This window comes from Coccomyxa subellipsoidea (assembly GCF_000258705.1).
Source record: "Coccomyxa subellipsoidea C-169, whole genome shotgun sequence".
Lineage (NCBI taxonomy): Eukaryota > Viridiplantae > Chlorophyta > Trebouxiophyceae > Coccomyxaceae > Coccomyxa > Coccomyxa subellipsoidea.
Window position 1 is genome coordinate 47,414 of NW_005178041.1, and position 12,056 is coordinate 59,469.

General features: G+C 51.2%; 2 protein-coding genes across 2 annotated transcripts; one reads left to right on the plus strand and one right to left on the minus strand.

Moving 5' to 3' along the window:
* Positions 1-273: 273 nt before the first annotated feature.
* Positions 274-5,872, plus strand: COCSUDRAFT_46011 (hypothetical protein; the record flags this gene model as incomplete). The annotated part of the gene is made up of 13 exons (XM_005650740.1): positions 274-345; positions 608-686; positions 838-1,010; positions 1,356-1,433; positions 1,873-2,026; positions 2,342-2,438; positions 2,553-2,676; positions 2,930-2,995; positions 3,389-3,559; positions 3,825-3,902; positions 4,170-4,264; positions 4,578-4,788; positions 5,017-5,872. 13 exons carry the CDS (start codon positions 274-276, stop codon positions 5,239-5,241), a joined length of 1,623 nt encoding a protein of 540 aa, XP_005650797.1. The 3' UTR covers positions 5,242-5,872.
* Positions 5,873-8,386: 2,514 nt separating this feature from the next.
* COCSUDRAFT_32119 (hypothetical protein) lies at positions 8,387-11,635 on the minus strand. The gene is made up of 4 exons (XM_005650741.1): positions 11,610-11,635; positions 10,825-11,409; positions 10,121-10,321; positions 8,387-9,683 (listed from the first exon to the last, which is right to left on the minus strand). Exons 2-4 carry the CDS (start codon positions 11,248-11,250, stop codon positions 9,573-9,575), a joined length of 738 nt encoding a protein of 245 aa, XP_005650798.1. The 5' UTR covers positions 11,251-11,409; positions 11,610-11,635; the 3' UTR covers positions 8,387-9,572.
* Positions 11,636-12,056: the final 421 nt, after the last annotated feature.

Sequence of the window (12,056 nt, forward strand, 5' to 3'; positions counted from 1 at the left end):
CGATGTCTTGTGTTGCACGCATAAAATGGCTTCTTCCAGCAAATTGGATATCTGCGCCAGCAGAAGTGCTGTAAAATGAAATCAAATACCATCGCAGGTGCGAGTCGGAGCACCGGGGACGTGCATCTCAAAAACAGAGGCAAGGCCAGGCATCCCCAGACCAGGGATGTGCACGCCCGCGCTGGGCACGTGAAGGGGCAGCCATTGAAAGTGCAGCTGCCTCCATGCTTGGCTTCGCCCGAAGACTCACCCGTGGCAAGCACCAGTCAGCCAATGTCTGTAGTGGAGGCCTTTAGTGGCGCCACAGTGCTGGTCACTGGTGGCACCGGATACCTCGGCAGCCTGGTGAGATGCCGAGCCCCCTTCTCTTCCGCTCCTCAACGCAGTGAAATTATTATAATCACCTCCAGAAAAGCTGTTCTAACAACGAGCAAAAAAGCGTATACTTAAGTGTTGTACAGTGGGTGGAAATTTTTTGCAATCTGCCCTGCAGCTGCCAGTCAGTGCAGTGCACTCACAAGGTCCACTAAAGCAGCGAATATGTCATAAAATCAGATGAACAACTTCTGATTGTCTGACTGCTGACCATCAGCGCGAATGCTTTCAGGTGATTGAACAGCTTCTCAGAGCAATACCGGGCGTGAAGCGAATATATGTAATGATCCGAAGTAAACGAGGCGTTGCTGGTGAGTAAGCACTGCTATGCCTAAATCGTACTCGAAGCTTTGCTGGTGCCAAAAACTGTGTTTCCCTGATTCACAACCCTTCCAATTTTTAGGCGTCACACACAAGAAGCTACACAGGGATTACTGGTGACAGTGTCATTTTGGTGCACAGCCGAGGCGCGCCTGAATAAATTGCTGGAGCGGTCTATGTGGCATTTGCATAAGGAAGATGGCCGCATAGCATCGGAGACTGCTGCAAAGTTGACAGTCATCCCGGGGGACCTTCTCCTGCCGCACTGCGGCGTCAGCGGCCCAAACAGGCGAGCGCTGACCTCAGCCAACTATGTGACATCAGCAGGCAGCATTGAGAGCTAGAAGTCTGCAACGCATTGAAACTTCCCTTGCCCTTTGCATGGGATTCGGCTGCATTGATAGGCAGATCCATGCAGGAAGAACATATCGCAGAAGGAACGAACGCGCGCAAAACCTGACGTGCGAGGGAAAGGTTGCATGGCATTTGCTCAGTGCAATCGTCTGCTCAATAAGCCATGCAGCCAGCATGTCTGTGCAGTATGAAAGAATAATGCATTGCTGATTGCGTTACAGCAGAAACACAGTTGGATGATGTAAGTGTATGAAATGCTCGCCTGAAGTGAGATACTTCTTTGCAGGAGGCGGCTGGCTCGGGAGGTGGATTATGTGATCCACTGCGCGGCGTCCATCTGCTTCGAGGAACACATTCACACGCTGCTCGCTAACAACTACCAGGTGGACATTTTTGCCTGCCATACACTCTTGGGCACCTCTTGCATTGCCTTTGACAGCCAGCAAGTCACATGCGTTCTCTTCGGTTGGCATGCGCCAGTAATGCTGAGCAGTAGTCAGTACTTTTATGGTGCTCCTTGCCAATTTCTCATTGCAGACGCTGCTGAACAGCAGTCACGGGCAAGTTTACTGTCCAAAAAGGTGGAGTGCGAAATTCAATGTGCAGGTCATTATTCCACCTAAATTGGGCCCCGGCTGGTGGGGGGCGGTAGAAGTACCGAGCACCATGCCCACGGTTGATTGGGTCTTGCTTGGACCTTGCAAGTTTAAAAAGGGGCAGGATATTGGCAGCCTTTACATGCAGCCTATCTGCTGACGCACCTTGCCTCTGGCAGGGAATGCGTGTAATAATAATAGTGATAACAAAAATAACAATGTGCAGGCGACAAGGAATGTGGCGGATCTAGCGGCGGCTGCGGGGAAGCTGCGTGCATTCGTGCACCTGTCGACAGCGTATGTCAACTGCGACCGGCCGCACGGCAGCCACGTCGAAGAAACACTGTACCCCTTTGACCTGTCAGCCTGCCGGCCCAGAGGTGGAATATTTCATTCGGAAAACCCTGTTCTAGCTCAGGGGTTGAGAGCAGGGGGCTGCAGCATGCTTGCTTAAATCTGCAAGGCGCACCCATATGCAAGATATAGGCAGCCTACAACAACAGCTTGTGTCATATTGCATCTTGCCTGTTAGCAGGAGGGCATGTTTAACTGCAGATATGTCAACAATGGTATATGAGGATCTTTCATGCAGCGATGTTTATCGCTGGCGGAGTTGTGTAATTGTTTACTTGTGCAGCACTCAGCTCAACGCAAAAGTTCAGTAGTGAGAATAAAAAAGTTTGCGTGCTTTGCAGGCAGCAGTGCAGGCAGCAGCATGGACGGCGACAGCAGCTGCAGCAGCAGTGGCTCGGAGAGCAGCAGTGAAGGAGGCCACAGCAACAGAAGTAGCCGGTGGGGCTTTAATCAGAGCTGGTGGGGAGTTGGCACAAGTTGGAGCATCCGGGATTTGCTTGGCATCAGCTACAGGGGCAGAACTAATGAGGGCGGTGAAAAGAGTAGCCTCAGGATGGAGGAGAGGGGGGCAAGCCCCTGGAGTTGTGTGGGGGACCCAGAGGGGGGCACCCTGGATGATGTGGAAGCGCTGGCGGCCGAGCTGATGGCGCTGTCACCCGAGGCTGCCGCGAAGCGGGTGAGTGCCAGTAAAATCAAAGTCTGCTTTCATGTAGGTTGAGAAAGAGCGAACCTGCAGCTCAGCTTGAGCCGCTTGATTGATTTGATAAGTCAGTGGGTGTCCTCTCAGCATCCTAAACTATTTTCCTGTTGGATTTTCATTGTCCAACTCCATGTGGCACCCTCTCTTCTAGAAGTAAAGCGTGTCTGGAGCTTGGAGTTTATTAACAAAGCATACATATTATTGAGCTCACTGTGCTATCGTCATTCAGGTGGCAGAGTGTCTGAGGGCCACCAACATGCCGAATGCCTACTTCTTCACCAAGCGCATGGCTGAGGTGCCTCTTCAGACCCACTTTTACTGGGGTTTAGATAAGCAGTCCACGCAGTGTTGCCTTCTTGTCCTCAGTGCAATTGTATTTTCTGGGTCAGGGTCTGTGAAGGCCCGTAACTTGCACTGCATGAAATGACAGAATGCCTGATATGTTTCTGTTTAACACCTTGGAAGGTGCTGGCACAAGAGGTAGACCTGTCAAATCCTGGAATGATTGTGTCTGGATTCTTTTGGTTTATCGCTTTGCTGCTGGAGGAAAGCCCGCAGTAGAGAAGGTTGAAAGGCTGTCAAAGAACGCAGCTGCGACGCACCTGATCCTCGTGATTTGGAAAGGCGTGTGGTAGTCATAAATGAAAAGAAAATGACAATGATGTGGCTGAAGTCTACGTTGGTGCAGGTATTGATCTCGGCGCGCCATACGGCGGAGTTCCCTGTGGCCATCGTGCGCCCCTCGCTCGTAGGCTGCACCGCACGGTCCCCCCACCCCGGCTACTTTGGCAACAACGCCGGGCCGACCTCCATCGCGCTCGCATTCGCGCTGGGCATAGCTACATTCACATCGCACAAGGTGGGCATCTGCACTGTGTCCTCCTTCAAAGAATATGTTGTCTATGACTGGAATCAGGACGTCTTGTGCAAGGTGGCTCTCAATTGTGCAAGTGCGTGCCGGTAAGGTGGGACTATAGGCATGGCCCATGAAGGCAGCGGATAGTTTGCATGGCTATCTATATATGCTCAAGACCATGCCGGAATCACCAATCCTGGGCCATTGTAGCTTAGTCATTGTGTACATCCTTGCGGTCACATTGGCTAACTCTTCTTGATTGGCGCAGGCTGCCTCGGTCTTTGACGTGATCCCTGGGGACGTCTGTTCATCCATCGTCCTGGCCTCCGCCGCGGCTGTCTCCCAGGTGTGACGACAACTCTGCAGCAGATTAGATTGCTGAAAAATAATATAATGTTTTATTATTATTATTATTCTCTGAGCAGGACGGCTGCATGCACCTGGCCCCAATATACGTGCACTTGGCGGTTTGCGCAAAATAGTAAGAACTGCTAATAGCTGCAACACTTATCTCTTCTGGTACAGGGTATTAGGGAGAATTGTCAGACGCAGCACTGACCTGGACAGACCTTTGGGCACTTTTAGTTGAAGTCCATCTGTGTCTGCTGTGCAGAAAGAGAACCAGGGGCCTGCGCCGATGGTGGTGCATGCCTGCTCCTCAACCACCAATCCTGAGACGCTGTACGGCTGGTGGAACATGGGCTACCGGTGAGGCCCCCTTCTCTGTCTTTCTGTCTGTGGCAAACTTATATTTAATTACTGGGACTGGGCAGTGAAGACAGCAATTCCTTGAGATATAGCATTGCAGTGGGTGCCATAATTACAGGCTGCTCGTGTTTGCTGCACAGCGATCTTAGATGAGAGTGAATGATAGATTGTATCTGACCAGCTGAATCTGTTCAAAGGTGAAAGACTGTGCCAACGATCATGATGAACTTCATGCAGGGCTGAAGGGGTGGTGTTTTGGTTGTCCAGATAAGTTTTTGAGGAAAATGAGCAAAGAAAAAGGGTGTTTGATCAGGTACTGGTCGGCCAGCCCGCCGCCGGTGCGGCTGACGCTCGGGAATTACCCGAGCATGGACTGCCGGCGGCCGCCAGTGGGCATACCCGATGACTCACTCATCTTCAAATTGTGCACAGCAACGGCTCAAGCCAAGTTCTGGGTCATTTCTGCGGCGCTCCGGCTGGCAGGCTACGGCGCGCTGTCATCCAAGCTGTGGTCTGGCTGGCAGGTGCTGACTCACCTGCTGGGATAGTCAAGACTCTGCTCAGACCTGCAGTTCAAGGGAGTGAGACTTGCAAAAGTTGTTCACACCACACGGGTCAAGTCGCCTTTTGATAGCATGCAGAGCAACGATCAAAGGCATCTCAAGTTGCTTCTTCGGTGCATTCTGCCAGAGACATCAGTGCCGTGAAGTTTATGCATGAGCCTTGCATAACATACCTCCCCATTTGCGCAGGCGTGGCGCACCTACAACCGGAGCGCGCTGGACTTCAACCTGTTTTTCTGTTCGGCGATGAGTCAGCGGCTGGAGCGGCACCTGCCAGCATGTGAGCGCAGCACGTTCCCGCTGACATGGCGCGCTGGCGAGGATGCATGGGCCCCTTACTTGCGCAGCCACTTTGACCAGATCAGGCATCACCACTTCCAGCAACCCGGCTACGCGCCAGCCCTCAAAGGCTAGAGTAGTGGTAAAACTGAGGGATGCGAGCAAGCACATAAACGTAGTCAGACGCTTTGATTTTTGACGGGCAGATGCAAATGCATGCACGATAGTCAATGTAGACACCAAGTGAGAGAGTGCAAAATGATGAGGTGTACTCTGCCTGCTCGCTTGTGCAGAGATGCTCCATGCCCCCAATTTTGACATTGGCAAATATGTATCGGTACTTTCTTATTTGCAGACCTGGAGCATGATGGATTCTTACTAAATACGTGGAAGGCATTGCTGCATGCACACCCTGGCACAGTTATAAGATATTTGACGCAAATCTAGCGGTTGCCAAAATGTGTGACTGTAGTTTTAGCTCGGGACTCTTATCTAAGCTTACTCTTACAGTTCAGCAAGCTTCTTGCCTCAGCAGAGGAGATTGTTTTCTGTCACGAAATGACTTCTGCTTTGGCTGATTTGACCTTGATCTTAAGTTCATGTTAATGGCGTTAATGCCCGAGTGCAGACGCTCTGAGGACCCCATATCAGGGAACACATCAGCTCTTACAGAGTCGTAGAGGTCAAAGCCGTTAGCTGGAAGTCTTTGAGGCATAGGGCATCAGGCGCGCAACAAGATCCTTCTTGGTACCAGAGATGTGCAGCTTGCGTGATTTGCACATCCGCCTCAGCTGCTGCTTTGAAGCCTCCTCAACCGCCTGCATCCATATTACCACTTTAAACTCGAATTTGACATCACACCTTTTGGCCAGCATCTCCCACAAGTGGCTTTGTTTACGGAGGTCCATCAAACTGGCTGGATACTTTGATCCAAGAAGGTCCGTGGGAGGATCAGGCATACCACATACCTGTTGCGTCAGGTCTACCCTCTTGTATTTGAGGTTGAATGTCTTTGCAATGCACTCGAGTGCATCCACTTCGTCAGGCATCAGGGGGCAAGTGTGCAATGTTATTTCCCAATCCCATCGATCCGAAACTGGCGTGTCCATATGACACAGCGTTGAGTACATAGCGTCCAACCTGCGCACAGCCAACTATTGCTCCAAGTCAGACCATGCTTAATTTAAATCTCATAAAGTTTGCGCACAGCATTGGCCGCTGCCAGCATGTCAATTACATATGGTGAAACAAGTAGGTTTTGCCCACACTCCGCAGTTCACAATACAATTTCTGCGAAAGCTCAGTTGGTCAGGCTTGTAAAAGTCATGTACCTGGCAGCAACACGCTCCGGCTCCCACTTTGCATGTTGGACTAGGGATTCGCTCAGGCCATAGATTGAAAAGAGGACATACTCCCACACAACTTCTCCCTCGCTCTTGCCCTTTTGCTTCCATTCTCTGATTTGTGTTGGTAAATATGGGAGTCTGTAAGCCTCCTGAACGTGCTCTGCAAGCCGCAACACTGCTGTGAGCTGTGCTCAGCCAACCGAACTGGCCACACACCATTGTCAACTTGAAGACGTACCGTATTGCACACTGCTGCTGCTGGAGCTGATGATAAGATAGTTGTTATTACCGCTTTACTGTTCCTCAGGACCAGAAACTTCAAGCAAGACATATGCTGCTGCTTTCCAATCTTCTCGGTTCTTGCATCCTCTCCACCATTCATACTATGTAGGCATGACGTACGTCGCGATCAGTGTATCAAGATATTTTCGGACATAACTTCCAACTCTAGAAGGGCCTGCCCCTAGCCGCATTCCCCGGCATCGTTCTGAACATCTTTTGTAAGGCTGAGCTGGATGTACGCACCCATTATCCCGCGCATGTGCAGGCGGGAACACGAGCGCATACATGTCATGCTGACGCGTTGAAGGATGCCACCAGTTTGCACCATCTTCAATTGAGTCTCCAGGACCTTCTTCTGTTCTTGCAGGACCTCCATTTCTGTACTGGAGATCTGCAGGGAAACATGAATCACCGCACAGTGTTCAAAACAGATGATGCAGTGTATCGTGTAGCAAGCAAGCATCAATTCCCAAGGGCTGAGCATGCATGACCTTGCCTACACATCCAAAAAGAGTGACTTGCCTGTGAATCCTTGCCCCGCATCATGTCTATGGCTTTGCAAGCTATGATTCTCAGATCTCCGCTCAAAAGCGCTGCCACCATGCAGGGCGGGAGTCCTCCTCCTTTGAGAACCTCCTGAAAGTTCAAAGGTGAATACAGCTGTCGCACATAGGAGGTAAAGGCCAAGCAGAACAAGCGGGGTCCTTGGATAGCAGTGGCAGTATGTCACCTCGTCGATTGGTGCCCAGAATTTGCTATCAATATCAGGCCTCGATTCCGTGCTCGAGTCCCCCGAAGAGGCACATCGTCTTTGCTTAGGCAAGATGCTGCTTGGAGCATTATCCAGAAGCCTTCTCTTGACGATAGCAATTTTGGGAACTATTACAAACGCCAGTAATCTTCGATGCATTCTAAGGAGGGCAGCTTTTGATGTTCACGTAGCAACTGTCGAGGAGTTAAGAACGAAGGAAGTCGACTGGCTACAACCTCATGTATCGCTGACTCAAGCTGGCTGCAACTTGCAGCTTTGTGAATGGACGGTTCAAACAAACTAGCGTAAAAAGAAATGTTTGCTTTTCCAACTTGGCTTTTGGTTAGGGAGCATCTGTAGGAGAGAAGGCAGGAAATTATCAGCTTCATGGTCGTGCCACAATCCTCGAACGAGTAAAATGCCATCGATCTGCAGGTGTTCCCTGATGCGCAGCCTGACCCTCTCAAGCTGATGTTGACATAACCTGCTGGTTAAGTCGTGCATAGTTGCACGACACCTGACACGCGTGTCAGGTGTCGGAGTGTCGCGAACGTTCGCAAACGCGTGTCCAAATTTTGGCCATTTCCGACACCGCTCCGACACCGGGTTACGTAAGGGTTACGTTTGACCGTTTCTGACCGTTTTTGGCCGCTTGGACGCCGGGAAATGACCCAACAACACCCCAAACACATATAACATGCTTGTAAAGGTGTTTAGAGACATTTCCGATGTGTTTTGATGCGTTGTCGGGTCCGGAAACAGCTTTTTGAGGTTCCGTCAGCCTTAGTAACCTGTAGTCATCACCCAATTGCATGGTTACTAACGTCCTCAGGTCTGGACACGCGTGTCGCGGTGTCGCGGTGTCGCGAACGTTCGCAAACGCGTGTCCAAAATTTGACCAGCCGTGTCGTGCAACTATGAAGTCGTGCATCATGATTGCTTCAAATATGTGCTTCAGTGAATGTCTTTTCAAGTGCAGCATTCATGATCATCACGGTTGAGTGGGTCAAGGAAACAATGACTCTAGATCTGGAGTGTGCTTTTAGCTAAGCTCTGGAACACAAGCTTTGGAAGCAACCATTGAAGAGACAAGTCAAGTGGCACTTTTCATACTTCTCTGTGTCCTACCAAGCCTCAGCATCTTACCTGCGCTGTGCACACCTGACAAGCAGGTCAAGCATGAAGTCACTGCTCAGACATAATTGAGTCCATGTCCAAAAGCAGGGACAGCTGCAGTGCAGGCGTTGATGCCAAGCATTTTTGTGATAACTTTGACACCATCGACACCACAAGTTTAAAAACACTTGAGCTTTCAGCTGCAGCAATCAGGACCAAGGACACTTACAAGTTCACACCAGCTGTGTTCGATCTCAAGCATCAGGAGTAGTAGAAGGTCTTCCACAACTCATCTATGTGGCTCAGCAAGACCACGTGCGCATGAAGAAAATGTATGCACCCATCAGACAGAACTTATTGGCTTGTAGCCTGCAGAAATTACAGTACATTTTCACCAGCCTGCTCGCCACATGTGTACAGGCTGCAACAGCATTTGGTATACCCCCTTTCCTTGCCTTACTCTTTGACACTACCCTTTAATGCGCAGTGCTGAAGTGCTGCAGGTCTCTAATCAAATCAACAGGGGTCGGGTCGCTTCTGGGCTCAAAATGTCGCAAAACCCAGCCACTGCATGCATTGACAGGAATGTGTTCTGCTGCCTATACACTGCAAAATGCAGGGCTGTCGCTGCTCTAACATACACGTTCTGCTGGCATCTTGAACCTTGCACAGTAAGATGGCAACTGGAACATCATGCCAGCATCAATGTACACATCCCTGTGCCACCCCATCCAAGCTGCTCTCTCCATTCCCATCACTTGATATTGCTCCTTTCCTTTCACAATAATTGCTATGAAAATCACAGGCCACTCTTAGCCACTGTTGCTTAAATCCTCACCTATTTTCAAATAACCCCTCACAGCAAAACCATGCTGCCTCACTGCAGCTGCCAATTGTCACAATTGAAATCGTTGCAGCTGCAGTGCACAGCAGGACGAAGCCACGCGTGGTCCAGAAGCTACTGGAAGCTGCTAGATGCTGTAGTCCAAAACTGGCGTCTTGCGCTCGGCCCAGTCAGCAATCGCGCGCGCAGGGCCGCTCACTGCATTGTTCGCCATGGGCGCTCTCAAATAGCCATGGCTCTGCGCAGCAGCACAGGACACACTAGAGCAGATGGCAATTCAAAAGCGAAGCAAAGTAACCTTCATTACTAAAGGCCAAATCTTGAGCGTGCTGGAATGCCAAGAGATATAACTGAGCAGCCTGCCCGCAGTGCTCTCTGCACAATAGGGCCAATCCGATCCTTCAGGTGGCCGCAATGGCAGGAAGACAAGCCAGTGTCATCGCATTCACCCAATTACAACGGCTTCACCTTCCTCCATTTTGCCCACACACAGCTGGCTATGCACCGGTTTGCAACAGATGCGTCAATGCTTTGATCCTGCTTGGGAGAGCACAGACCTTGCCTTGCGCTGCTTAGATACTGTGGATCATTTCTGCAGGCAAGCCCATTCTCATTCTCTTAAATCGATGGATGCATCAATGCTTTGTGGGGCTACACGACTTGGATCTGGCGCACCTCCAGGTAGGTAAGAATGGTGCGCGCCATGGACTCGGGGCACTGCGGCCGGCCGTCGGCGCTGCAGGCCTCGAGGGTGATCTCCGGGTTTTCAGGGGCCTCATAGGGGTCGTCGATGCCGGTGAAACCCTTGATCTTGCCCGCACGCGCCAGCTTGTACAGCCCCTTTGCATCCCTCGCCTCACACATCTCCAGAGGAATCTGCGCAGCAATTCAGTATTTATTTCATAGATATCAACACTATAAAGGTACTGATTATACCACGCGTGTCCTGCCAGAGGCAAGGTGAGTCTGCAGAGAAGCTGCAGGTAGAGGCTGCCATATTTCCTGCCCCTTTATAGACTTGCCAGATCCAAGCAAGACCCGAACAACTGTAGGCACGGTGCTCGATAGTCATACCCGGTCCCCGGCAGCCGGTGCACCAGCAAGCTTGCCTGACATTGGGCGCTGGGTGAGATTGACCTGACATTTTGTAGTAAACGAGCCTTGAATATGCACTGCAGCAAGAATACTCACTGCCTACAGCCTGGCAGTGAACTGCCCACAGGACAGTGCACAAGCATTCGATACACGCATGCCCAGACACACAGAAGCTTTCATTTGTGGCGGTGTGGCATGGATCAGACACATCAGAAGGGCGGGGATTTAGGACAGGACTGCTGGAGAAGTTGCTTTGCCGCAAATGGAGAGGGCTGGATGTGCACCTTCAGGTACACCTCAATGAAGTCCCTGGGGCCCAGCCGTGCGCGCACGTTGTCCCTGTCTCGACTGTAGGGGGAGATGAAGCTGGCCAGGGCTATGAGGCCGCTGTCCACGAAGAGCTTGGTCACCTCGCCCACCCTCCTGATGTTCTCTGCTCGATCCTCCTCACAGAAGCCCAAGTTGCAGTTGAGGCCGTGGCGGATGTTGTCACCGTCCAGCAGCGTCGTCAGAACGCCACGGTTGAAGAGGGCATGTTCCAGGGTACACGCCACTGTCGACTTGCCCGATCCACTCAAACCAGTGAACCAGATGACGCAGCCTCGCTGCTGCAGGGCCCTCTCTTTCGCCTCTCGCCGCACAGCTCCTTCTTGCCAGGTGATGTGCTGATCCTTGCCGCACACTGCCTGGGCTGCTATGCTGTTACACATGCTCCTGACCTGCGCCCTCCGTAGCCCGCGGGTCGCAAGTCGGAACATCAGTGGCTTGGTACTGCTCGCATCCCTTGATCTTACATTTCTTGAGAATCCGTAACATGTCCAGGACGCGCGATCACACGATGTTGTGGGCCCTATCAACATTTCTGACACCTGCAGAACAGCAAGCAAATCCTCAGTACAAAATGCTCGCAATCCAGGCATACAGTTTCGTCTGAAAAGCAGTCACACATTCCTTAGCTACAAAATATACTTGTAGGAGTGTGTATATCGTTGGTGATTGATTGACTGGTCGCACAGGTGGGACAGCCCTTTCCCCTGTGTTGTAACTGGTCTAGGAACAGTAAACTCACCCTGAGGCATCTGGACACACCATTGCAGCTATTGCTACTCTTCTGTGCAAGAAACCAGTTCCAGAGAAGCTCTGCTGCAAATAACGGAGCTTCAAACCCAATTTTACCGGGTTGGAAGCACGTGCGTGTTGCTGCGGACTTGCTGGCTCCACGAGAGGAAGCGAGACAACGCAAGAAAGCTTGCTGCCTTCCGTTATGCTCGATACCAGACCATATGCCTCAATGTACCTGCTAGAATGTTCTACTATCGCTTCCGGTCAACAGGGGTATCGAAGGACAGGACATCCCACCTGGCACAACAGCTGCACATGTCCTCGCTTGCAATTGGTCGGCTGCTTGTTCTCCTTGTGTCATACACGGACGAGTATCTAGCGTGTGTGCAGACCTGGCTTGCTGGAGCTGAAGATTCGCAAAGTTCAACAACGCGCGGCATCTTCGGTTGTCATG